The following is a 26,647-nucleotide window of genomic DNA, read 5'->3' on the forward strand; positions in this document are numbered from 1 at the left end:
TGGTGATTTGTTACCGTTTATTTTGTTGGCTTCCCTAGTTGTTCTTATAGACAGTTCAGTTTGAGAGACATCCTCAGCGCGGTTCTTCATCGTTTGAGATTTCTGCCCTCGTGGCTCCTCAGCCCCTAGATTTCTCCACGATGAAGAGGGATGCACAGACAGATGCTCTGCACTTGTCTTCCTCGAATGGCCCTTCCATACCTTGGTTTTCAATTGACCCTGCAGATTCTGTCAGACAAGAACGTGTATTATGATCTTTCTCATGGATGCTCTTCATTTCCCTGATTCAGGAGAGTCTGTCCTTGTTGTCAAAAGATTTTCTGGCTGATAAACAGCAACAACACGAAGCCTAACAGCAGTAGTGAAGGGAGAGCAAGGAGGCTGTTGCCACTGTCTGAGCTGAAACCTGTAGCTGAGAACACCATGGGCTCAACGGGCACTATTCATGTGGGCACAGTGGTGCCATGCTGAGGATGAAGTTGGCGTCTTGGGGCACTAACCCAGTTATTGCAATTAAAAGAAATTACTTTGCTCTTGTATCCTGCTCCCCAGCACAGTGTGTCAGTGCAGTATTCCCTGGCTTTCAGGGAACTTCCTCAGAGTATAAAGAGCAAGCTGTTCCTCTAAGTGTCCTTGGAAAATCCCATTTCTCTCTTCTCCTTCTGATTTCTCTACTTCTTTATTTAGGGTTTTGGGGTGACGCTTATCTCTGTAATGACAAATCATAATTTAGCGGGGGTTTCTTTCAGTGGTGGTGCTGGCTTAAACAGCCTCCTGTTCGCCACTGCTTGTTCCCACTGTTGTGTCAGTGCAATTCATGTTGAGCAGCGGGACGTGACAGATCTGAGTTAAAAACAACCTAGTAAACCCAGCCTTCATCCCCCCTTGTCCTGAAACCTGCATTGGTTTCCTGGTCCAGCTCTGCCTGACATTGCACAGCTGAAGGAATGGGCCACAGTTACTTGGAAAATGCCGTAGCGCTTCTTTTGGGGCAGGATTGCGGTGATGCTTCCTGTGTGCCAAGGGCAGAGCTTTCAAGAAAGTCTGCAACATTTTTAATTTACTGTGTTGCGTGCTTTATGCTTTCTGGTCATTTGCCAAAGTACAGGTACTTCTGCGCCTGCTGTCTGTTCAACTTTAGCTGGTACAGCCTGGGGTCTCGGCAGGGTCTCTGCCAGCATCGGTGCACACCACGGGTAGCGCTGGGGGTGGAAGGCAGCTGTTGTACGGTCGTTTTTAGCTGTATGGTTGAACAGACTCCTTGCACCTGGCTCATTCGTTGAGCATCTTCCAGTCCCTGCTGTGAGTGAGGTGGCACAGCTCCAGGTCACAGCTTTCTTCTTGATGTGTGCCAGTCTCGTTTATCAGTTGTTTAATGCAGTGATGAGTCTGGATTCTGTGGGAAAATAACAGTGTATGAGCATGTGGCTGGGGGCTTGTCTTTTTTCTTGGGGGGAAATTTGGTCCATGTGGGCAAATTTATAATTTTGTAATTTTTGTAAGTTGTCTGTAATTAGGAGTGTCATCACTGTGTTTAGCTTTTTGCTGGGAAATGATTACAAACAAGCAAATTTGTCTTACATATCTATTTGCAAGGGAGCATGACTTGTGAAGTATAGTGCATGGTACTCATGCAGTGGATATCTAACCTTAGCTGGTGTCCGCTAGCATTCCTTGGGACCTAATTTCATTAAATTTGACTAAAATGTAACATTTTTAATTGGTGAGGAAGCATAATTTTGGAGGGGAGGTGTGAAATATAGATTTGAAACTTAGTATGTGCTAGGTGGTTTAAAAAACCACAAGTCTCAGAAACATTTACATGTGGATATTCCAGAGTTAAGTGCTGGTTTCACGGCATGTCTGAAAGCTCCCAAGGGCTGGGGCTCGTTCCCTACTGTGGCGTAGGTGGAGGATCTCAAGATTTCCAGCTGCCACTTGGTTCTTGGGACTGCGAGATTCCCATGTGAACCTTATTCCATGGATGGTAGGGAATCCCTCAGCTGCACTGCAGGGTGGTGGTTTCAGGATTTACCTTGTAGCAGAAATTCTGAAAACCTTGATAGCCTGGGCTTGAGTGTAGTCTCTTACAGTTTTCTGGCTTTCAGCAGTGGAACCATGAATACAGACATAGTTAAAACTAGGGTTTCAAGCCTAAAATAGGTAAAAGAAATGTTGCTTAGGTGTAGTGCTTAGATGCTGTCCTAATGGCTGACTGTAAAGGGAACTCAGACTAAGGAATGTAGACCCTACAGTGTCGTAGGTGTTCAAAGTGAAACAAGAAGTTCCACTTCTGACGAGAGGTCAACCAAAGGTTAAAGGCTGAGATGGAGTCACAAAATCCTGCTGCTTGCTCACTGTACAAGTTGGCTTTGATGATCCTAAAGATCTCTTGTCCCTAAAATCTGTTTATCAAAAATAACTTTCAATCCGATGTTTAAGATATTATCAAAGCCCTATTTCTTCTGCTTACCTCAGGCCTTGCCCTGCTGACAGGGGTTACTCTAGGGAGACAATGTCAAGCCAAACATCAGTTAAGAGTGAAAATTAAAGATGTGTTTGTCTGTAGCCCAAATTAAAAGGCATTTTGTTAGAAACTTGTGTACAAACATGTATGGAAAAGTATCATCTTTCATCTGGTTTGATGGTGGCATATAAGCCATAGCACTGCCATTTCAGTCCTTCTCAGCTACCAGCTGAGGTGGGATGCTCTGTTTCTTGGTATTTTCTCTCTGTTCTTCCCGACCTTTAGATCCTGACATCTTCACTGATTTCTACTTTCTGCTGTCTGTGAGGCTTTTGTTCTCCCTTCTGGTCATCTTCCATCTTCTTTCTGTTGCTTTGGAGAGGGGCATGAAAGGTGTTGCCAATGCCTCTCATTGAAACCTTAGATGAGGCACGAATGGGCACTCAAACCCGAGAGCTTTCTGGAGCCCACTGTTGCATGGGGGTGGTTTAGTCAAGCTGGATTGGTTGGCCCTGGGCTCCAGAATACTCCCAGCACAGGTCTCTGGTGGCTGGGAGATCCTTGGCGTGGTGTCCGCCTTTATCCATGTCCAGTTGGGCAGTTCAGAGATCAGGGTTTTTTTGTGGAGCGTTGCTCTCCCAGGCAGGACTGCCAGGAGACCTTCTTCCCCCTTGGTGTGCTCGGTGTGTTCTGTGGTCCTGACTGTCCCCTGAGCTCTCTAACATCTTGCTTGCTTTCTAGGTGGAACCAGTTGTGCAGCCACTGGGACCTGCCTCTGAAGGACATGAAAATTTCCCTCCCAAAAATGCAATAACAGACCAAGAGAGCAGCCAACAGATACGGCAGCTGGTGAGTTGTGACCCTAGTTTTGGGTAAAGGAGTGCTGTGCATTTTCTTGAGGGTTTCACCCATGGAATCCACACAGAGACTTTGGAGACTGAAGTCTTTTAAGTGCAGCCGATGTGCAAAAGTGGGGAGCTTGGGGAGTCAGTGGGAAAACACAGGCTATCTGCATGGAGAGCGTTGCTGGGTGGCAGCTCCAGGCTGGTGGAGAAATGAGAGGGAAACACACCAACAGACTGTGCTGTGTTTGGTTTAGTCTTATTTGAAGCAGGAACAGATATGACTGACCTGGGACAGATGTTATGTGAGGAATATGTCCCTTATGAATTATTGTGGCAAACAAGGACAGTTAACAGTGAGGTTTAGCAGTTCTTAACTATCTGGGGAAGCAAGAGTGGTAGCAAGTAACTACAGATAAAGGCACCTAACCAGAGCATGTCTGCATTCTGCCAGATGACATTTGGATTAGAATAGGAACTCAGCTAGCACAGCGAATATTTCAAGCTGAGTGTTTTGTACAGCTCTGTCTTTTTGCCCCCCACATCCTGTCCTCCATCCTACTCTGTACAAATAGGACTAGTCTGGGCAAAGGGGAAACAGAGAACTGTTTCCAGAAGATGAAAGGCTTGGGGCAGAGAGGAGTAGCTGTTTCACTTGAAAAGTTTTTTGGTTTTGCTACCTTTAAAAAAAAAAAACCTCCCTTGGTTTCTATATTGTTTATGTTTGTCACAAAGAGATTTTCTTAAAATAAAAGTAGCTAATACAGCATTGGGTCTGAGAAGCTGGGCTTGAATTTCTTATGAATTGTAAGAACGCAGACTTGCTGATCTACTTCTGCTTGTTTCGCGCAGGAATTTGAACTCAAGAAAAAGCGCAAAAAATGTGAAAACCTTGAGCATGAAGTGAGGAAAAAACATAAAAGATGCAAAGAACTGGTAAGTGTTCTTGTTGCCTACTGTTGTGAGCATAATGGTAGAAGAGGACCTAGGTTGTTGTGTGCCTCTTGGATTCTCTTCAGTAAATCTTAATGAATCACCAGTCTTTCTCTTAATTTGAACAGTGTCACAAATTTTGGGCTCCAGCCCTTGAGGCTGGAATTGTTTATTTAGTCTTTCATCTAGCTCTGGGTTGAATATCGCTACATAAATCACTGGATGAAAGTCCACGGGCTTTGCTAGTTTGAGGAGATGCTTACTATTTTCACATGCACTCCAGACAAGCGTCGAAAGATTTCTGCATTGTGAGGTGGTAATTACACAAACCCACTGTGATTTTCTTGTGCCGCTTATTTGTTGACTGAAATCTTGCTGCTGTTTAATTTCACGGAAGTTTAGCAGGTCATATAATTTCTCCCTTCTGTTTCTACTTTGCTGAGCAGCGCTGGTGGCATTAGTGACTGTGACAACGTATAGTTTCAGCCAAGGCTGCTTACCGTCTGAATAGGTGTTTTATATCTTGCTCAAATCTCAGTTCGGGTCAGTTCTAATGCATAGCTCAGACTCATACACAGTTCATAGTGCATAGCTCAGCCTCATTGTCTGGATTAGAATGGAATGTTTAAGGAATAAATTGGTCATTTTATGTTGTTAGATAGAAGCTTTTCAAGGCCAAGAAGGGACCAACTCCCCTTGAATTACTGGGGCTGAGACTCTGTGCACACAGGGCATTAGCTCTTGAGATAGCCAGAGAATATTTAATGATCCATAAAACACTGGGATGGGGAAATGCCTGTCTGTCTGTGTGGAGTCATGTGTGATTATGGAACTGTTAAATTCCTCTAATGCTGTACAAAGTCGGTGCAGATGGATTGGACCTGACGAATTCAGTCAGTGTCTCTCCGTATGTCCATGGCCTCCTGTCTGCTTGGAGACAATATACTCTAAGGCAGAGTGATAGCTGGCTCATGTAGCTTTCTTAACTCCAGACTGAATCCCGGTTTCAAACTAGAGTCAGCCATTTAAAACTATTGAGGTTGCAGTCTAGAACTCTCTTTAGCATCATTCTTCCAAATGGTTTTTCTTCCTTAACTGAAATTTGTCAAGAAGACTCTGATCTTGAACCGACAGTGAAACTTGATGAATAGTTGTAGGTGGAGGTTGAATTCTGGACAGCAGTATATAAATAATGTGACACTGGAACTGCGAAGTAGACAAGGAAATGTCTCTCTCATTCTGGGCTTTGAGGCTGCGTAAATGGGAAAAGAAACTTAACAGAACATCTGGCACAGGGTTGGTATCTGCTTGAGCAGTGCTGCATGCTATTGCCTTCCACCGCTCAAGCAGCATCCCAGCAGCATCCTGCACCATCAGTCAACAGAAGCAGCAGCACCGCTCTGCAGATTAATTTGGGGGAGTTAGTCCGAGGGCCCCAGTGTAGTAATGCCTGCTGTTTCTGGACAGGAGATCCAGCTGCAGGAGGTACAAAGTGAAAATGCACGACTGGCTGAAGAGAACTTGCAGCTGAACGAGAAGGCTGGATGGGCAGGACAGGTAAAAAGCAGCATCTTTGTTTCTCAGATGGAGCATTAGTGTCTCTAAAATTTTGCTGAGAAGAACTTGCTAGCATGCTAGGTTTTCAGGTTGCCAGCTGAGTAATGGTCATGTGCCTCTCTGTCCTGCGTACCCCATGGTAACTGCAAGCAGAGCAGATAACTGCCCTCTTTTTATTACAGAGTTTCCCAAGACTTGAGTGAGATGCTTTGTCCTTACTTACATTCATACTTGGTTTACCTGTGGTAACTTGTTAATGAGTTCATAACCAAAGACGGACAGTGGTTGGTGGGGAGCAGCGTGCACTGGTCAGAGTGATGGTAGAGCAGAACCCATCGCTGCAAGCGGTGCAAGCATATGGTGTATTCAAAAGTCCTCAGTCACCTCTGACATTTGTTTGTTGTCCTCAAAGAGGCGTTTTGGTGGCTGATGATGGGGTAGGGTCACCCCTGCAATTCAGAGCTGCCCTTGCCAGGTGGAAAACTCAAAAGCTTCATGTCTTGGGATAAAGGCAGGATACTTGCATTGTTCAGTTTGCCAAGCGGATTTCAGGGGCAGGTGGCTGCACCTGAGAGGGTTATGTTCTAGGCACATGTTGTTGTGTCTGAGAATGGTGGAAGAATTTGTACTCCAGTGAAGATCCACCATGGCTTCCAGCTCCTCCTCTGGACAAATGTAATGCACAAGAGTTAAAGTCACTTGTCTGTCCCATATGTCAATGTTGCCACCATGCATAAGGCTTCCCACATATTTAATAATTGTTTGTTCTAAGTGGAAATATTTGTCTTTGCTTGATAATCTGCATTGCTAATAGTCATGAGGCCACAGTGGACTCTAGAACCAAAATATGTCGCTGCAATTTCCTGTAGCAAGTGGAGGAGGTAAATGTGATTTCAGCAGGCTGCCATGTCTTTCTGTACTGTTCTCTGTGTTTAATCCTGCCATCTAGGGTTAAAAAGGCTTGTAGACCTTTGTGCTTTCTTTGTATCTCTTCAGTATGTATCCTGTTCATATCCCAGTCCTTTCCTCCTTGCAAATGAGGAGGAAAGATTAGTCTAGTGGGAGAAGAAATATGTGCAAATCAAGTGCTGATCACATTGAGGACTGATATAAATGCACATGTATTTGTTTTGAGTGAAAGCCAGAGGGAGAGGAGATTCGTGATTTTGGTATCATTACAAGTAGAAAGCAGGTCTGCAAAACAACCTATTGAGATACAGAAAGAAATTGTCTGCTGTTATTTATACAACGAATGCCTATGGCTACTTGTGCTAATTGAAAACCCTTTCTCTTCAGGTTGAATCTGAGAATGCTGACCTGAAATTGCAGGTTGTTTTGGTTACTAAGGAACGGGATTCAGTAATTCAGACGAATCAAGGACTCCAAACCAAGCTGGAGAATCTAGAGCAGGTGCTGAAGGTCAGTAGTATCCACAAGGCTGGAAGGACTGTCCAGACACTTAATGCTGCTTTTGGATGGCACATGTTGTCTCTTCGCTTTTTTTTTGTCCGTTCTTTTGTCTCTGTGTTTCCGCTGGGAATTCCGCTTCTGCGGGATCCTGGAGTGTGGCCTTCCAAAGCGGGCAGAGGTGCTTTAGAAAGGCTGCTGCGGGGATTTGGGTGGGAGGGGAGATAAGGTGGCCATCACTCATTTAAGGATTTTCTTTGACTGTTGCTCTGACTTGTGGTAAGTGTTTCTTACTTTCTCCTCTGTTTAATGATGACATGAAATAGAGGCCATGTTTTGACTTCATGGCCCATGATAAGACCCAGGACAGTATTTCAGTAATGTAGCCCTTCAGCTGTCTGTGAATTGTTCTGCAGCACATGAGAAATGTGGCTGAGCGAAGGCAGCAGCTGGAAGTGGAGCACAAGGAAGCGCTGCTAGTGCTGCAGGAGAAGCAAGAGGAAGTCAGACGGCTGCAGCAGGTATGCAGCATGTGAGAGAATGGACACTTTGCTCTCTGAATCCTGGGAAAGTCATGGGACTTCTGCACCTTGTTTCCTTGGAAGTGTGGTGTATGGAGGAGGTATATGTGAACTTACAGAATAAAGTAAACCAGGGAAGGGTGTCTGTGTCTAGGCTTGTCTACCTGAACAAAGTTGAAGGGCTTTTCTCAGTTCTGATCTCTCACTGCTGTTTGTCCAAAGACGCTTTCGGTCCATGCAGTGTTTTAAATCTGTGATGGCCTATCAGGGTGATGATGCTAGCAGAGGTGAACTTAGGTAGGCTGCTTTCTTATTTACTCCATTTCTTATTTCTTAGGCACAGGCAGAGGCAAAAAGAGAACATGAAGGAGCAGTACAGCTTCTAGAGGTAAGACAGAAGAAAGTAAGATGGATTAGTGGCTGCAGATTTGATATCTTTTATTCTTAATGTCGGTCGTCTTGATGCTCTGGCTTTTGTTGGTTCTTGAGCAAAATGCTTTAATGTTGATCAGACGGAACATGTTGCTGCCATGAGCCAGTATCAGTTGTGCTGGCAGAGTAGTCTCTGGGGTCAAAGTTTTCAGGGATTAAATCCTGGCCTGCTCAGTCCTCAGATAGGTTACTTCATTCGGATTGTGCCCAACAACTCTTTCAGGGATGCGTTAAGTAACCAACCTCAGATCTGCCTGTGCCATTTTCCAGGGTCATCTGCAAGGAGGAAGAATACTTGTGTCCATGTGATTTGAAATTTCTTTTGTGTATGTGTGCTCTGTGCTTTTTATTAGGGTGAAAAAAGGATAAATGTGACCTTTGCCTGAGCATAATGAGGGATGAAGTACTGGGCAGCTCCCTTGTCCCATTTGCTGGGCACTGGCTGTGCAAGTGCTCTGCCATCAACACAGAACACACTTTGCCGTGGTGGCAGACAGCTTCATGGGTCAGCCTGGCAGATGTGATGATTTGCATTATCTCAGTGTTTATCAGAATGACTTTGGAGAAATCCTTGGCAGTGGATTCCTGGATCTGCAAAGGCAAAGCGCCGAACCCTGGAACTTGATGTGGTGATTTAGTGGCTGCCAGAGAGTTGGGATAGGTGTGATGGCAAATGGGGCAGCTTCTGCTCTCTCAATTCATTGAGGTTTTTTAAGTAATATAACATCTGAGACGAAGCTGAATGCCTCACTGTACAACACCTGAACAGTGAGCTCTCAAGCTAATGATGCCACGGCCCTGTCTGTACTGGTGACACGCAGTCAGAGGTAGCAGGCTGAATTGCCTGTGTCCACAGCTCTGTGGCTTTTAGGAATCTAGGAGAGTTGAGCGAGTTGGTAAGCGTCCTTGATGGAGGAGATTCCTCCATGGCTGCAAATAGCATGTGCTTTGAAGGGGGCCTGACCTGTATCTGAACTGTGGAGCCTGAGAGTGCCGGGCTCTTACTGGATGGGATTGAAATTGTTGCAGGCTGGGTGAATGTTGTGGGGAAGTGACATTATAGAATCATAGAATCTCTAAGGTTGGAAGGGACCTTTAAGATCATCAAGTCCAACCATTAACCTACCCTGACAAAACCACCTCTAAACCATGACATTATGTATTGCTCCATTGCCATGTCCTGTCTGAGACGTGCTTTGGGCTGCAGAGATAGGATCAGACCTGGTGTGGGTGCTGCTCTTATGTCAGCTGGTATTTAGCTGGCTTCTTAGCAGCCTTTAAGGAAAGGGAGGTTTGACGCTTGCCAAATGTTTTCTGATCTAATTCATTGAAGGACTGGAGAAGCTATTTAGGTTTAAACTAGACATCTGCCTGTGCTAAGGAAGAAAGGGACAGTCATTTTGTTCTGTGTTTGAGAGGCTGGTTGCGCTCTTTTGCAAGGGCCTCATCAGTTAAATATTCATGCTTTCATGTTACTGGTAAAGAGATGCTTTATAAGTCAATTATACCAGGTGGACCAAAGAAAGAGAAATTGTCATTAAGAGGTAGTTTAATGTGGAGCAACAGTCATTTAGGTGACTCAACTATAATAGTAGTCATTCAAAAACATCAGTGTAGGGCAAAAATAGGGCGTCTGGGATGCCTACACTGCGCATTGTCCTTTTTACATGTGTTTGGGTTACTTTTGGATGTAATAGTAATGAAGAATGAGTGTGGTCTGTTTCCCTGTTGGAAGCATTCAGTCACATGATTATCATAAGTGGAGTCTCCCTCCTTGGAAATGTTCAAAACTTAACTAGACAAAGCTCTTGGTCGCCTGCTCTAGCTGATCCTGCTTTGAGCTGAGGGAGTTGGATTAGGTGACCTCCAGAGCTGCCTTCCGACCTCAGCTATTCTGTAGTTCTGTGACACGGCAGTGATGGGAGTGAGCAGAGGTATGGGATGGTTTCGATGTGCAGAAATGCTGTGTGTAGAAGGACTGTCTCAGCTTAGAAAGAAAACCATGAGGGTTGTTGTAATGGAGTGTGTGAAGGAATTCAGTAGTGGTTCCAAAGTACATGAGACAAGATTCTCAACTGCCTTTTGCACTGCATAGATGCAAAAGGTGACGCAGCCTGATTTCAGGAATCCACTGTAGAATTTTATTGGGAAATATGGTGAATAGAGCTTAACTTTGCTTGTTTTCCCTGACTGAGAAGCAGGGTGCTTGACTGAGCAGGCAGTTACCTGCTTGAAATCATGCCAAAGCCAGGTTCTGAGCTGTACCTTGACTCCCAGCACTCCTTGGGCTCAGACCTGGGGAAAGGTCTGGTCACAAAGAGTCCGTTCCGGTGATTGCATGGGTGGTTGCAATGTGCTGGGAAAAGAGGGCTTGAATTGACACTCAAAGCGTATTGTGATTTGGAGGCCCTCAAAAAGCACGTGGTTATCTTATTCATGCGTTTGTTATGTGGGATTTGGCTTCTGTTTAGCAAGCAGTGCTTCTGGAAGCGAGGTGGGAATCTCAGTGTGGAACAATGCAGACACTGTAAGTTGGTGAGAAAACAATTTCATTCAAACTGAGGGTTGGGTTGTTGGTATTTGGCTGGTGTAACTGCTGATGTGGTTTTATATCTCTTTTTGCTTTTCTTCTTGCTACCAGAGTACTTTGGATTGCATGCAGGTACTGCTATAATCCTGTCAAACAGGACATTTTTCTCCTCTGTCCTGACTTTGACGGTTGCTTGCTATTGTTGTTTTAACTATACTCTGGAAAAGATTGCAAGAGTGTCACCTCCAAGAAATAAACGTAATTAAAGGAGCTCCCACTATGAGTTTAATTGAGCAGTTACTTTTCTGTTTAAATGCTTTGCTTTCTCGACCTATTAGAATTAGGAGCTTTATTTTTTTGGCATTTCCAGATTTCTAGAATTGTCCAACTGTGCACCTTCTCCATGTGTCACACACGTTTGAAGGTCTTTTGGGAACTACTTGCAGTCCAAGAGTGAAGTGTTTCCTTCAAAACCCAAAAGCAACGTCAATCTCATTGCAAGTGAAAGTGTTGTGGAGAAAAAGACAGGTCCCGCTGGCTTTCTAGTTGGTTGGAAGATGGGAAGCAGAGATCGTGCTTTTTGTTTTTGTAGAAGACATAGTAACTAATGAAGTTATAGTCTGGGAGCTGTGCTAGCCAGCCTGTTCACAAATGATTTGGGAAGAAGGCTTATGTGGAACTGATGGGGTTTTTAGCTGATAGAATACTGCTTTCAACATTCACCTTCAGATCTGACTGCAAAGAGTTGTGAGAAGATCTCATGAGTAACATGGAGATTAAAAGACAGGTAATGCTGACTGTGCAAAGGCATGCGTGTGGAGGAGAAGCAGCCGTGGCTAAATGTGCACAGTGGGCGGCTCTGAATTACCTGTCGTGGCAGGAAATGCGGTGTTTGAGGTAGGGTGATTTTTTTTTTTTTTTTAAATATCAGCCTAATTCACAAGTACAGTCAAAAAGGCAAGTACAGCATTGGGAACTTTTAGGAAAGGAATTGGAAGTGGCCCAAGGACATTATTAGGGTAAGCTCGCATACTGTACAAGTAGCACCCGCATTTTTGAGGAGTTATGGATGTTCCTTTAATCCCTTTGGTCTTAGCCCTGCCTTGAGCAGGAGTTTGGTCTGTAGACCTGTTGAATTCCCTTCTAGCAAAATTGCGATTCTCTGATCTCAAAACATATAGCAGAAGATACAGAGAAAGGTAACAAGGGACATCTGGATGGGGAACATCATCTGTAGGAGAAGTGTAAAAGAGCAGCCAAGAAGGAGAGTGTCTAAGAGGTCAGGGCTGAGCTGGTGGTGGTTTGGTCTAGATAGGTGTGGAAAATCGGAGTAAGTTCCTGAATTGGTGGTTAAACTGACCCCACCAAGCACTGCTCCGTGCTCTTGCAGCCTCTTCTGGTAATCATGCTACTCAATCTCGGTTGGTGTGTGGCTCCTCTTTCTACCCCTTTCGGGTTGGGCATAGACACAAAAGTCTCTTCTGTGTCTGGGGGTAAAAAAGCTGGTTCCCTGGAGCTCCTGGCCGTGTCCTTAGGCTCCTCTGCCTTATCCCCCTGCCTCCCAGCACTGCCCTGGAAACTTGCTGCTTGCCCAGCTGTGTGTGAACCTCTGCAAGTAGTCTGCTAGAAGTATGTATTGTATATGATGTGGCAGTAATACTTAAGGGATGTTTGTATGTTTTGTTTTGTTTTGTTTTTAATAACAAGATTTAAAAGGCACCTGAGTAATTAGGTATCTCAGAATTAAACTGTGGATTATCCAGGCTATTGGCTTGGCTACCAGTATAAATGGATTAAACTGTGATTAATGAATTTACAGAACCAAGGTACTATTATGATGTTACTAAACACAATATCCAGATGCATCTGCTGGCTCAGGTGTCCAGATAAGATGGGAAAACCCTCTCTGGTCCTGCAGTTGTCCTGTACCTGTCCCTTGTTATAGGCTGCGTCCCAAGGTGGGATCAGGGACAGATGTTCGTCTAGAGGATTCCCTACTTTGATCCAGTGCAACTGTTTTTACTGTTCATGGTTTCTTTTCTGTATTAAGATATAATGCATAGGGGAGGAGTATTTATTTGAAAAATCTTAACTGTAAGTAAATTTGAACCCTTATGATTGCAGAGGAATCCTGTATGACACGACTTCGTGAACAGGGAGTTGGCTCTGAGCAAGTGGAGAATGCAGATGCTTCTGGAAGTTGCTCATGGCACCTGATACTCTCAGTTCAGAGACAGTTACTTCTTCCCAGACTTCAGAGATTTCACCAGGCTTCCCTTAAAGACTGAGAGCTCCTAGCTAGTTGTGAAGGAAACAAGTGATAAACTGGCATGTTTAAAACAAAAATGCCATAAAATAAAGATGCACGCACACTCAGAAGTTGGTAGGGAGTGGGCTAGAAAGAATTTGCAGTACTCTGAGACCAGAACAAAAGCTTTTTCCAGGTCAGATACGTTATTTTTAGAGCTGCCTAAAAACCAGACTTTCTGTCTCACAGAATATTTCCAGGCATAATTTACTTTTTTTTTTTTTTTTTTTATTTGGAAGGAGAAAAAGACACGTCAAAAACATTTTGTAGAATGGAAAATTTTGAAAAGCACAATGCAGTCATCTGTTTTGATGCATCTTACCTATGCAAAATGATGAGAAGAGTGACTACAAAGCCTGGTGTGATCTCAGCCCAAAGAGAAAAGAGAGAACAAATGTCATCTCTTGCGAGGCAGAGCCTGCACCTCAGCCACATGCACTAATGCCAAATTAAATATTTTCTGCATTAACTCAGTTGAAGAACTGCTGATTAGATAATATATTCCTATCCAGCACTAATGCTTTTTGTTTACTTATTACCTGAAGTGTGTGAGCGGGGTCTACACAGTATATCTATCTAGGAAGCCAGAGTAAGCTGCTGCATGGTGGAAAAATGAGAATAGGGAAAGGAGCAGTTGCGTTCTCCTGGGAATTGATATGCCTACAACAATGGAGCATGTGGGGATGTGTAAGGACAGCCAGGACTCAGCAATATTTTGGAAGGGGAAGATCTAGAGGTGGTAGAAAGAGAATACTAGAAAATACAAATGGTTCTCTGGTAGGAATGTATCCTTCCCTCTCCATAGTATTTCCCCCAAGGCTCCCCTGCAGCTCATCTTCCTGAGATGTCGCTTACTTGTACTCAGCATGCATTTTCCTGGAGCAAGTCATCCTTGTAGAACCTGGTGGTAAAACGTGTGAGCTGCCCACAGCAAAGAAATGTTCTGCAGCACAGGCCAGGGTGCCAATGCCCTCTGCCTGTGCTGGGGTGCTTGGAGGAGCCAAGATCCGGAGGGACAATCAGGAGTCCCGCCCAGAGTGGTGGGGAGGCCAGGGTAAGGCTTTGGGAGCTTTCTGGAGCCTCTGGAGTGATGGACGTGGTGGAGATTGCATTGGGAGAGCAATTCCTTTTGGAGATGTGATTTTAATGGTCCAATAAACAGGCAAAGCCTTTTCAGGCTTTTTCTTTTCAAGGCTTTTTTATCTTTGACTTATCTCATCTGGTCTTGTGCAGGGCCTGGATACGGTATTGAAGTTCAAACACAGTATTTCAGGGATAATTCCTAATTGAGCTTGCAGTCAGTCTCCTCATAGATGATGAGTCTCAGGTTTTCAAAGATTCTGTAGGTGCGGAGCTGCCAGTTCCTATTGACCCTTCCTGGGCAGTGCATGCATTTAGGTTCTTGGAGTCTGAGACCCACTGAAAAGATGCAGCAAAGGCAAATGCTGTTTGGAGCTTCACTGGTGGTTTTGATATGGGTTTGTCCCTCATCCTGTGTCTCTTCTGTCAGGCCCGGGTGAAAGATCTGGAAGACCAATGTCGCAGTCAAACAGAGCAGTTCAGCCTCCTGTCGCAGGAACTCAAACAATTCCGGCTTCAAACAGGAAAAATCGACCTTCTCACCTCTACGCTGGTGACTTCTGAGCTTCCTCTTGCTCTGTGCAGCTCTACCCCACAGCCCCATTCGGAGAAAGGTAATTACTGGAGATGCCAACGGGTGTTTTGACAAATGAGTTGTTATTTGTGTAAATGGAAAGGTGTAAAGGAAATAATGCAAGCGTTCAGTTAACTTTTGGGATCTCTGTCTCTCTCTCTGTCTCTTGCAAATACCTTTGGTTCATTTTGTCATCATAAAGAGAACTTGGCATTTCTCTGACCAAAGAGAGCCCAGGGTGTCCAGTCTGTTGCACTGTTAAATGAGTGACATTTTTAGAGGCTTGAGCTGCTCTGAAGGGTGTCTGCTTGCTGCGATACTCACTGCTGATCTTGTATTCTGCCTGTGGCTAAAAGTAACGGACAGATTATTTTATTGCAGAATCAACTATTCCTGGATTGCTTACTCACCAGGGCGCAAAGAAGGTTCACAATGAAGAGACTTATGAATTGGAGTCATCACAGCGGGCGCCTGATGCCACTGTTGGCTCCCCAGTTGCTGCTACCAGTTCTCAGAAGCAAGGCAAGAAAGTGGAATCTCAGTCAAACTCTTCAAAGTCAGAATCCATGCAGAACAGTCCCAAATCCTGCGCAACTCCAGAGGTCAGTATGAGAGTCCTCTCTGTGGCCTGTGCTTTCTAGTCGCAAGGGAACAAATGCATTGCTGTGAGCTCCAGTAATGTTGCATTTATTCCCTCCTGGCTGCCTGAAGAAAATGGGGGAAATACAAGAGAAAAGCTGCAGGAAAAAATTGAAAAGGCCTTGGATTGCCTATGTCTGTAATGCTCATTTGAACGTAGTGCTGTGCTCCAGGAAGGAAACAACTGGCTAGACAGAGTGCTGGGAGCTTGGAGAAGGAGTGGGGTGGGGAGGTCGATTGGTGGGAAGTGTGGGAAAGGTCTTGCTAAGTTTCCTTGTGATGTGTCAGCTGCTGTTAAAACACACAAAGGCTACAAACTGTTATTTTTAACATGCTGAAGAACTGTGTCCAGACTATTTTTGGCCTTGAGCTGTGGATGAGGAGCTCAAACTTCTTTGCTGGTGTTTTTAGGTATTAAAATTTTACTTGGTGAAAGAAACCATGAAAAGATGGTTTCTTTGCTAGCCGAGTCTGTGCTAGCAGAAGGATGAAATGAATAGGCTTTGCTTGTTTGTATCACCAAGGTCTCATGGACAGTTGTTGCTTCTCCTCCCCAGGTGCTCTGACATAGCATTGTAGGGTTCACTTAAGCAGTCTGTCATACTTTCTGCTGTACATCACTTTATGTGACAATTTAGGGTAAAGTAGAGCTGTAAATGGGCTGGCTGTGATGGCATAGGAGGCAGCTTTTGCTCTTTTGGTCCACTGATGTTTCCTGAGTGCTAAAACCTTTGAGGTGCCATGGAGTGCCTCATTGTACATGTGGAGAACACTGAAGCCTTGAGCTACCAAGGCCGGGGCACTAACAATTGTGTCCACTGCAGTGCAATAGCACTGAGAAGGTGTCATGTTCAGAGACAAAGTGAAGGTCACACCTGGGAAGGAACAGATATGTGACAATTCTGTAGCGGGAAAAATTACTGGTTTTTAGTTCAAGAGAAAGCTTGGAAGCCGTGTCTCCATGGCCAGTAGTGCCTACAGAGCTCAGCGTGGGAACCTTGGGAAAGAGCCAATGTGTAGAGCATTTGGCTTCAGCAACATATGGTTATGGGAACACTCCAGGGTGTTCGCGAGGCTACTAAAATCTATTCCGTTTGGGTCTACCTTTGGGTGTTACAGGGTGCAGGTGTTTGCTACTCTAGCACGTGACGCAAGATTCCATTATGAGGAGTATGCTACATTGAAAAAGTGCTCTGAACTCTTTCAGACATTAACTTCAGCAGTTCATATACTAGAAAAAATACCTACTTTGTATTCTGGTGCCTGTGATGGGGCTTCATCAGTAATACGTTTGCCTTGAGGTCTGCTTTAAAAAGGCAGCTTGAATTGGCGCCATTTCAAACAAACACAAGGGAAGTGCATTTCCTCAGAAAGTATGATTGCATTACATAACTCATTGCCACTAGATGTAAAATTCCAAAATGTTATGGGATCAAAAATACTGAGACAAATTTCTCGAAGGTGCTCCTGCCAGTAGCCGCCAAATGCATTCAGGGTGCAGCCTTCAGCTTAGGAAGTCCCTAAGTAGCTGATTGCTAGAAGCAGAGAGGCTGTACCAGGATGAGGAGAGTTTCATGCTTGTGCTTTCTCTTGTACACTTTCCTTCAGCATATGCTGCTGACTGTTACCACAGACTAGCTAGAGTTTTGGTTGGAACTTGTAGGGCCTTCTAATTCTGAAAGTACAAAAACATTATATTCAAGTATTTACAGGTGCTGGAGGGGAATTGCTGGAACAAAAAGCCTTAGAGACTTAGACATCTAATAGAGCTGTAAGGTCTCCTCCGTTCTTATTGCCGTTTGAGTTGCACGCAGGGACAACTACTATTTAGAGGCAGCAAGAAATGAATGTACTGAATTATGGATATGTAGGGTGAGAGGGCCCTCCAGAGCCTTTAGTCCAGTCTCCTACTCGAGTGGGACTGTTACCAGTGCTACATCAGTGTGACCATGGCTTTGCCTAGCTGAGGCTCTAAGCTCTTCAAGAATAGAGATGCCCCACCTCAGTGGGAACCTGTCCCATGGTTGCATCACTGATCTGGGCAAGCAGTTTTTCCTAATGTCTGACTGGAACCCCTGAAGCAACTTGGAGCGATTGCCTCTTATTACTATTTCTTTGCCTTAAAAGTCATTCTTCCACATGGTTCTTAGCCCAGTGGCCAGACTGGCACCATACATGAGCTTAGAAGACTTGTTCACTGATGTTCGAACCCTTTGTTCCTTTACTTTGATTTGAGCCTTATCGTACCCCTCATCTTTAATGTTTTTAGGTGGACACTGCAAGTGAAATGGAAGAGCTGGATGTTGACAGCATCTCTCTAATGCCAGAGCCCGGCAGCCAAGGCCCTGCAAAGCTCCAGGTGTTCTTAGCTCGATACAGGTACTGGGACATTTCTTATGGTCTGTGAGGTTGGACAGGTTATCTCACAGCTGCCTGGTTTACCCAGTTCTTTAGCATTAACCACTCACTGTTAGGGGTGGGCATTGGGTTAAACCATGGATCTTATTCCTCTGTGTGATTTTTTTGGGACATGTTATTTCCTGTACAAGCAAATCCAATGTGCTTGGCTTAACAAAAACATAGTAAGCTCATTTGTTTTTCAGTGAACAGCACTGTGTGAAACTTTTTATTTATTTATTTAAGATGCTATTGGATGGAAAATTGAGTTTAAATTGACACGTTCCTCAAAATGTCCGATTTCTTCAGGATAGTCCAAGAAATTTTTCTCCAAGGAGATCTTACTCCAAGAATTAAAATTTCAGCCCAGAAATTCCAAATTGAAGGTCTTGACCAAAATAATACTGGTTGTAATTTTAGAAGAAAAAAAAAGTGAACAGAATAAACCCAGATTTTTCTGGTAACCGTTTCAATCCACCGAGCAATAGCGACTACCTATTACAGTTCAAAGAGTATGTCCTTCAGCTGTTAGTCTGCATACTGGGATGATTCTGTGCTTGTGAGGAGCACATCAATTGTGATCTGTGTCTTCCTGTCAGAGTCTCTGGCCCATAAGGTCTCGCTCAGCTTATCAGGAGCATAACATTTCTTTGGCATGTTGAAATCCCTTTTAAAGACTAAAGAGCAGGAATTTGCGCAAAGATAAAGGGTTGTTATGAGGCATTTTCCTGTGATAGGCCATCTGATTAGCTCAAGGATCTGTAAGTAGGCACTAGAACTACCTGGAGTCCAAATCCTATCACCAGTGTATTTATCATTTTCATGCTAGTAGAGCTTTTGGATTGCTGTTTAAAATGTGGAGTTATAGCACTGAGAGTTGTGTAACTTGGAATCTGATGGTTGGATAATTATGAAGAAAAAGGCCAGAAACCTTCACTCATGTAACTTTCTTCTTGCACAAATCACCTCATTCTTAGGTTTTTAAACATAAGAATTTTGAGATTCTGCACTGGGCTTGTCCATGACAGTCGTATGGCTGATAAAGTGTACCTTAAATGTTTTGGGCATTTTCCATGCTTTGGAGTTTGTTTTTTTGTTAGTTAGTTTGTTTGTTTTTTCCCCAAAACTATTAAGTACATGAAATGTAGAGAGTTACCTGCACAAAATAGTTAAGAGTGCAGGTGAATTTAAGGATGTCTATTTTAGAAATGCAGAGTCCTGCAGCTTCTCTGCTTGGTACACTCAGAAACACAGCAGGCACGCAGGTAATTCAAATCTTTTTTTAAACACTTTCTTGAGTCACTCTGATCTGTTCCTTCAGACGTCACAAGACATCCATTCCGCTACTCAGAAAATTATTCCTAGCTGCTATTTGAACATGGAGCAATATGTTATTAGTTCATATAAAACCGTAAACTAAAGTCTTGACCTTTTTCTGTGGAATTTGCTGTTTGGAAAAACGGGATGCAGTCCCAGTGAATTGTAAGCTGATGTAACATCACAGCTTGAATGTGTTGCTGTGAAAGTTCCAATACATAGTAAGTCTTTGTATTGTAAATATTTCAGCTACAATCCTTTTGATGGACCTAATGAAAATCCAGAGGCAGAGCTTCCGCTGACTGCTGGAGAATATATTTACATCTATGGAGACATGGATGAAGATGGCTTCTTTGAAGGTGTGTTTTAGTAGAATGAAACATGAGCGAACTGCTGTGGAGAGTTGCTCTCTTTTAAAGAAACAAGAGAGGAATTTAGTGAATCCTGAAACCTCAGGATAAAGTTTTTCTGCCCGGAGTTAGTTTGTTAGAGGGAAGAGCAGATTCTGTTGGAAAAGGGTTTATTTATGTCATGATTAAATTAAGTCTAAAACATGAAATCCCAGTCTAGTGATTTGAGTGGGAATTTTGCCACTGCTTTCAGCTGAGCTCCAGGTTTCATCCACATATGGTTCCTCCCTAGCTATGGAGAGGAGCACGTTCAGCCCTGGGCACCTTCTGCAGATGGTCTGTTTCCCTCTTTCCAGTGACTGCATAGTGAGCCAGAGACCGTAGGCAGTCGATGGCCTTGATTACCTCTTGCTCTTTTGGCAGTGTAGGGTATAAGCTGAGCAGCCCAAACTACGGTTGTTATCCTATTTGGTGTTGTACAGTGTGTTTCTCTTTTGACACCTTTGAAAACATGATCCTGGTTGACTAACAGGCAGATGGAATTGAAACCAAGAATTGTGGACTGTAAATTTGTAATGACGTTTCTTTGGAGCTGCCATACTTAATGGGATGAAGGATCCTAATTTACTGAGGTGCTTTGCAAGAGCTGAGGCAAATGCATGCCATGTTGCACTGCTTGCTCTTTGACTGTTCTGGCTCTTTCTTTCTTTCTATTTCCAAGCTGCTCATGTATTTATTTATTTGTTTGTTTGTTTATTGTTTAAAGAATAAAAAGGTTATTCTTTACTAATGCTTTCCCTGCTTTCAATTGATTTGCTGTAGGTAGAGTTTGAAAGGGGAAAGTAAGTGCAATCCCTATGCACTGCTCATTTGACTTGTGGTTTGATGGTTCTTGCACGTACCAAGAGTGCTGGGGTATCAGTCATCCCCACGGGTCCTTTTGGGACATCTTTATTACAGAAGCTAGTGTAACAAAGGAGGGAACTAAAAAGAAGGCGAGCTGAATACAGAGCTGGAAAGATGGACTTCTTGAGGAAGTGCTACAAACCCCAAATCTGTATGGCTGGGAGAAGACGTAAAGTCATCAATCTGCGTAGTTTGGGAGGGCTAGAAAGAGACACTTAAGTTAGTGAAAGAGCTGTGACGAGGAAAAACCATTAAGCTAATTACACAAAACACTTTTCTAGTTAGTTGGCTCTGGAATGTGTGGAGCAGTGATTCTTCTTACTGTGGCCATTAGGATCTAACTAGGGCAGCCTTAGGAAATGCAGGAAACTTTGCCAGGAATAACCTCCCAGAGGTTTTTCTTCATTCCTGGCTGCAGTGCAGTTATGACCTAGTGTAGACGTTGTCACATTGTCTTCAGAGATGGGTTGGAAGCTGAACAGTAGGTGCAGTGGTAACAGGTTTCCTGTTTTTTGTTTAGGGGAGCTGATGGATGGCCGGCGAGGGCTGGTCCCCTCCAATTTTGTTGAGCGAGTTTCAGATGATGACCTCATGACGTTTCTGCCTTCGGAGCTGAATGATCTCACCCATAGTTCATACCAGGAGAAAAGTTTTGTCAGTGCAAGCACCAGCAGTGGAGATAAGAGTGATTTCTCCATTGAAGAGAGTAGCATCAGTCCATTGGCCAGTAGAGCAGAAGGAGACCAGGAGGAGCCCGTTAGTCATACAGCAGTGCCTTACCCAAGAAAATTGACTTTGATCAAGCAGCTTGCCAGAAGCATAGTTGTAGGCTGGGAACCACCACTTTTGCCAGCTGGCTGCCCAGACATACAAAGCTACAACATCTATGTGGATGAAGAGCTACGTCAAAATGTGAAGAGTGGCTTTCAGACCAAAGCAGTGATTGAAAAGCTGGATTTAAAGGCAAAGGCTTACCGTGTATCCGTGCAGACTGTGACAGAGCGAGGCAGTTCTGATAAACTGCGATGCACTTTCTTTGTGGGGCAAGATTTTTGTGTGGCACCAAGTATGCTGAAAGTCAGAAGCGTTACTGCCACGTCAGCAGAGCTCACGTGGCTTCCCTGCAACAGCAATTACAACCACGCAGTGTATCTCAATGGGGAGGAATGTGACACAACAAAACCTGGGGTCTACTGGTACACCTTCCGCAACCTGCAGCCCAGCACTCAATATGTTGCCAAACTGGAGGCCCGGCCCTTGAAAACACCTTGGGAAGAGGTCCCAGAGGGGCTGGAGCAGAACTCAGCTGTGATACACTTCACTACCCCGCTAGCAGGTATCAGAGCAGTCGTGCCCATTGCCACTGTGCATGAAGTGCTTGGAGCAGTGCGCTCTGTCCTTACTTTGCTATGAAGCCTTGGGGCAAAGGGAAGCGAGGTTTATTAGGTCCAAAAGCCTGAGATGCTGTCCTGTATTGTCTTAATGTTTTTCTTCCTTTATTTTAAAAAAATATTATCTCTTTTGTTTTCGTTTGCTCTGGGAAGACATCCCCTTTGCTGATTTGAACAGCATGCCTCTCAGGGCATGGAAGATCTGGTTTGCCATGACCTTGCTCTAAGAGTTGCTGCATCTTAGCCTCAGCTACTTTTGCAAAGTTCTGTTTTCTGTGCATTAAAGCTGTCACAGAACAAGAGTGCCTTATTTTCTCTGGTTCTGTCTATCATTTCCCAAGACTAGCCTGGCTATTCTAGTGCGGTTCTGCAGTGGCAAGTCTGGTGTGAGAGTTTTCTCTTTGATTCAAACCAGGGTTTAGTTTAGCTTTAGGCTGTAATGAGGTAAGCGAGAGGAAAATCTGTTTGGTCTCTCATAGGTACACCTGATGCTCCTTTGGATGTCCAGGTAGAAGCTGGTCCCTCGCCAGGTATCCTCGTTATCAGCTGGTTACCGGTCACCATTGATGCCGAAGGATCTTCCAATGGAGTTCGAGTCACCGGTTACGCTGTCTATGCGGATGGACAGAAGGTATTGTGCTGATGCTGGGCAAGGCTGACGTTTGTGCCAGGGGGGCTGGAGGCAGCGCAGGGGTAGCAGGCAGTCGCAGAGCCTCGAGACCTGGAAAGCAGCTGGTGACTGTACTGGTCAGCCCTGACATGGGATGAATATTAATTTCAAGTGAGGCCCTGCTGTGACCTAGCCAAGACTGCACAGTACTTTGTGTACTTGTGAGAGGTAAAGAAAAAGGAAGACAAGGCTGTGCTCTCAAAAGCAAGGAAACTTTTTTTTTTTTTTAACCTGGAGATGACTTTTCTAATTAATACATCATTAGCATGGTGGATGGGGGCCAACTCGGCTGCAGGTTGGTAATGTACAGCTGATCCAGGCTTGTGGGATCCTGAGTGAGACACAGTAACAGCAGAATGCAATTACTGTGGTTAAATGGTAATTCGTGCTCTTTCAGTACAGAGATTCTTTGTTCTTCGTTAGAAGAGTTTGTTAATTTGCTTCTAAGCTCTTCCTTGCTGTTGACTGTCTTTCCTGTATATTTTTAATGTTGGTAGTACAGCGTCTTCCATTTGCCATGTGTCTGGTGCGTCCACCTGAAACACTGGTGGGAAGAGGTGTAGTAACACTGCCTCACCACAGTGGTGCCAATAAGCCTCGGCAAGGCTACCGAATAAGCTAATCACTGTCACTCGTGTTATATCTAAAAGTTGTGGTTTGGTTAAAATGAAGAGCAATAAAAAAATGCCACTTTTCAAAACAAATCTTCCCATGTTTTTTATGTAGGAAATGAACAGTGACAAAAAATGGAGAAGGTAGAAAATATGGAAAAATCAAAAATATGTGATAAAATATGGAGAAATATGGAAAAGGCTTCAAAAAGTGAGCATGCCATGAGGAGGGAGTGATGGTCCTTGGCCTGGAAAGGAATGATGTCTGAGAAGGGGCAGTGCTCGGGCTGTTTGTTTTGACTGATGCACACCAAAAAAGACATCTGTCCAGATTTTTTGATGCGTTCTTGATATAGTTAAGCTAAGAAAGTTTCTGTGGCAGGACCATTCAGTAGCAAAACAGGCCAATTAGTGTCAGCCTCCTCTGTCTCACCCTACTCACTACCTTGATCCTTGGGAAGCAATGATCTCAATGAGCCATGAGTCCACAGGGCATGGACAGAGAGAAGTACACAACCTTGCCACCACTTTGGGCTTGTCTCTGGGCTATGAGGAGCGAGATATAGTTTTCCATCCCTTTCTTAAATTAGGAACAGGCAAAGGGAGAGGTGTACAAACACCCCAAGGTCCAATATGAGTACTGGTAAAGAACCTCCAAGGATATTCTGTATTAAAAGTGACTTGTGGTCTTCTTCACACATGATGTTGTGCCATTGGCCATGGGAGAGGCAAACCGTGACTGTTTAAAGGACCACAGTGCAGAACAGTGGTGCTGTGTTGGATAATTGCTCTTTTATCATGGAAATGCTTTTTACTCTGCACAGGTCAAAAAAAGGAGTCTGGGCAGGGAGACGAAAAGGAGGCCAAAAAAAGGGATGGCCTTTTTAAGCGCAGGAAACAAGGAGAGTTAAAACCTGGAGTAGAAGGGAATATAGTCTTATTTTATAGAATGTCCAGTTTCTCAAATGGTTATGGTAACAATTTCTCTTTACTATTCCTTCTTCTGTGATACTGTGCAGAAGGTGAGAATCCTGCATGCCTGCTGTCAAGAGCTTTGGGCACAGTCGTTAACTTTGGGTTCAAGAATTGTTGTACACAGAAGGGCTGAGCTGTGCACAATAAATAATTGCTCCCTGTTTTTTTTGCTTGCAGGCGATAGAAGTTACTTCTGCAACTGCTGGGAGTGTCCTGGTGGACTTGTCCCAGCTTCAGATGTTCCAGGTGTGCCGTGAGGTTTCTGTGAGAACGATGTCTCTGTATGGGGAGTCGGTGGATTCAGTTCCAGCCCAGATTTCCTCAGTCTTGCTGCGAGCCTCTCGCTGCTCTTCACCTTCAGATTCTGCTGTTTCTACCACTTTTACCTCTAGACTGCCCCGTGGAGAACCCAGGTGCTCTCTGCCTGCACACAGCCCACCCACGCATCAAACGGCTGCACTCCTGCTTCGACAAAAAGTTCGCACTGATAGTTCAGATGCCAAATTGACTGATCTCTCCTCCAGCCACGATGGCTCAGTGCGATCTCTGCCAGAGAAAGCCTCTTCGCCACCACACCTCTCCTCTCCCAGTGCTTCCTTGGTGCAGGTTCTAGGCACTTCCCCACAGGGATTAGATGCTGCACGAGACAAGAAATGCCTGACGGTGCCTCCTCAGCAAACTGGCAGCACAGTGCTCCCCAGTGAGAGCACGGAGCCTGTCCCTTCAAGGGAAGCAGAACTGCAAGGCCTGGGTGAAGGGACGGAGGTGCAGGTAAGTGGTTCCATCTCCTGCCCAGTGCCACGTGGGCTGGGAAGGAGAATGGATCATTTTAGGGAATGGAACGCAAAGCCACTGAACATCTTTCTCTTTCTGTGGCACACTGTTGCCTTTGGGCCATGGTTCAGTGGTTGGCAAACCAGCAGGGAGCATTGGCTGCTGTTGTGGACTTGGAAGAGCAGGTGAAGCTCACTGCTTGATCGCATGTGTGCAAGCAGAGCAGAAATAGTCAGGAAAGCAAGAATTCATCAGAGATTGAAGGTGAAAAGGATGTTCCCACTGATGATGATGTCAGTGTTACTCTGGCATTGCTGTTCTCTCTGACTTGGAGGGGTCTTCTCCAATCTAGTGGGCTTACGCAAAGCAGAGTAGGCAATACAGCATGATGGGGCACCTTAGTGGACTGGACAGCAAGGTAGCCGTGTCTGGAGAAGAACTGGCAAGCTGTCATGACATTGGGTATTTGGAATCCTGTAGTGTGGGTGAGTACTTTCAGGGCTTTTTTAGGGCAGTGGTGAGGATATCGGACTAGATGATCTTTGGAGGTCACATCCAACCCATATAATTCTATGATGTCAGAGAGCCCAACAGGAAAACATGTAAATGATTTGTAAGATGTTTGCTCTGTGACAGGAGGAAAATGGATCTTGTTGGTGTGTGGTGTATTGTATCAGGAAAAAGGATCTTTTTCCCATTCCGACCTTTGACATCGGAGATTCAAGGGAGCGCTTCAGACTGTCGAATTCAGCATGATTGTATTAATCATGGCAGGGTGAGTTTGCGAAGGCTCAGGGTTAGACAAAAGCAGAGATGACTTCTGATAATTGCTGGAGCATAGGCAGCTGTGTGGGCCCAAGACCAGAGTCCAGGGAAATACACAGAAGAACTGAGATGTTGAGTCCAAAATTCCAATCATCATTCTTCAACCTCTGGTAATTTGCTGCTTACGGTAGCTCAGGTCAATTGTCATTCATTTGCCCACATTTAGATGTCTAGTGCAGATGGCTACACATGGGTAGGTCTTTGCCTCCTTTGTAGTCAGTGGAGTGAAATGGGTGCTTCCAGGATGCAAATCCTTCTTCTTACTCGAGATGCGTGTCTTTGCTTGGCTGTCAACAAAGAGAAACAGGGCACAAGGATCCTAGCTGACAGATTAAACATGAGATCTAGACCTCTCTGTCTTTTGTCTGAGCCCAGGGGACATTTAGAAACTAGGCACTGCAGTGTCTAAATCTCCCTAGGGGTCTGATCCTGTAAATATTTTCAAAGTATACCTGGTGTGTCAGGACAAGGTTGTGCTCCATTGTAAAATGCAGTGGAGGCTGCCTGATTTTGGAGTAAGGGTTAGAGAAAGGGGTGGTTGATGAAGGCCCGCCTGCCTTACCCTCCTTGTTCCTGGGATTCCACTCCTCCATCTCCCAGAGGTTTTCTTAAACACCAGGCTGAACTGATTGAAAAACAGACCAAAATTTAAAATTTCTGTAATCCAACTAGGTGACCTAACCATGAGTCTGTGCAGTTCTGCTCTCTGCCTATACTCTTCTTCGTTAATTCCCCATTTCTTCACAGCCCTTACCAGCTCCAAGAAGTACTGGGGTAATGTCCTCAGCTCCAGCTAACCTGCAAGCTGGTGTGTAGGACATTCCTCTGGAACATGAGAGTGGGAACTGGTCTCGTTGTGTAGGTTGGGCTCTTCTTGCGGTTCTGAAACTAGTTATTGTTGATGCACTCCTGTGACTGATGTGAGCCACGTGCAGTGGCCAGAACCACAGCAGTGGAAAGACCATGTGTCTACTTGCAGCTAACGGCAGGGAGGGGTTTGTTGCAGATTCCCAGATGCAGATTGCCTGCTAAAATCTTTGTATGCCAATGGTGCAGAATGCATGGTGTTTCTCTGAGAGTTTTGGGAAGTGAGGTCCCCATTTTGGTTCACAAGCGGTGGATGACACCTCTCCCAGGTTTC

The 26,647-nt window shown here is 44.7% G+C and overlaps 1 protein-coding gene across 1 annotated transcript in view; it reads left to right on the top strand.

The window, feature by feature from the left end:
* BZRAP1 (benzodiazepine receptor (peripheral) associated protein 1) overlaps window positions 1-26,647 on the top strand; it is a 58,954-nt gene that overhangs the window by 8,445 nt on the left and 23,862 nt on the right. Inside the window, exons 4-16 of the mRNA XM_009888858.1 lie at window positions 3,209-3,316; window positions 4,162-4,245; window positions 5,710-5,799; window positions 7,096-7,218; window positions 7,623-7,727; window positions 8,065-8,115; window positions 14,508-14,691; window positions 15,033-15,253; window positions 17,560-17,669; window positions 19,254-19,363; window positions 20,781-21,596; window positions 22,131-22,282; window positions 24,085-24,678. Coding sequence (XP_009887160.1) covers window positions 3,209-3,316; window positions 4,162-4,245; window positions 5,710-5,799; window positions 7,096-7,218; window positions 7,623-7,727; window positions 8,065-8,115; window positions 14,508-14,691; window positions 15,033-15,253; window positions 17,560-17,669; window positions 19,254-19,363; window positions 20,781-21,596; window positions 22,131-22,282; window positions 24,085-24,678 — 2,748 coding nt within the window. The remainder of the gene's footprint in view (window positions 1-3,208; window positions 3,317-4,161; window positions 4,246-5,709; window positions 5,800-7,095; window positions 7,219-7,622; window positions 7,728-8,064; window positions 8,116-14,507; window positions 14,692-15,032; window positions 15,254-17,559; window positions 17,670-19,253; window positions 19,364-20,780; window positions 21,597-22,130; window positions 22,283-24,084; window positions 24,679-26,647) is intronic.

This window comes from Charadrius vociferus, unplaced genomic scaffold (genome assembly GCF_000708025.1).
Source record: "Charadrius vociferus isolate BGI_N301 unplaced genomic scaffold, ASM70802v2 scaffold636, whole genome shotgun sequence".
Taxonomy (NCBI): Eukaryota; Metazoa; Chordata; class Aves; order Charadriiformes; family Charadriidae; genus Charadrius; species Charadrius vociferus.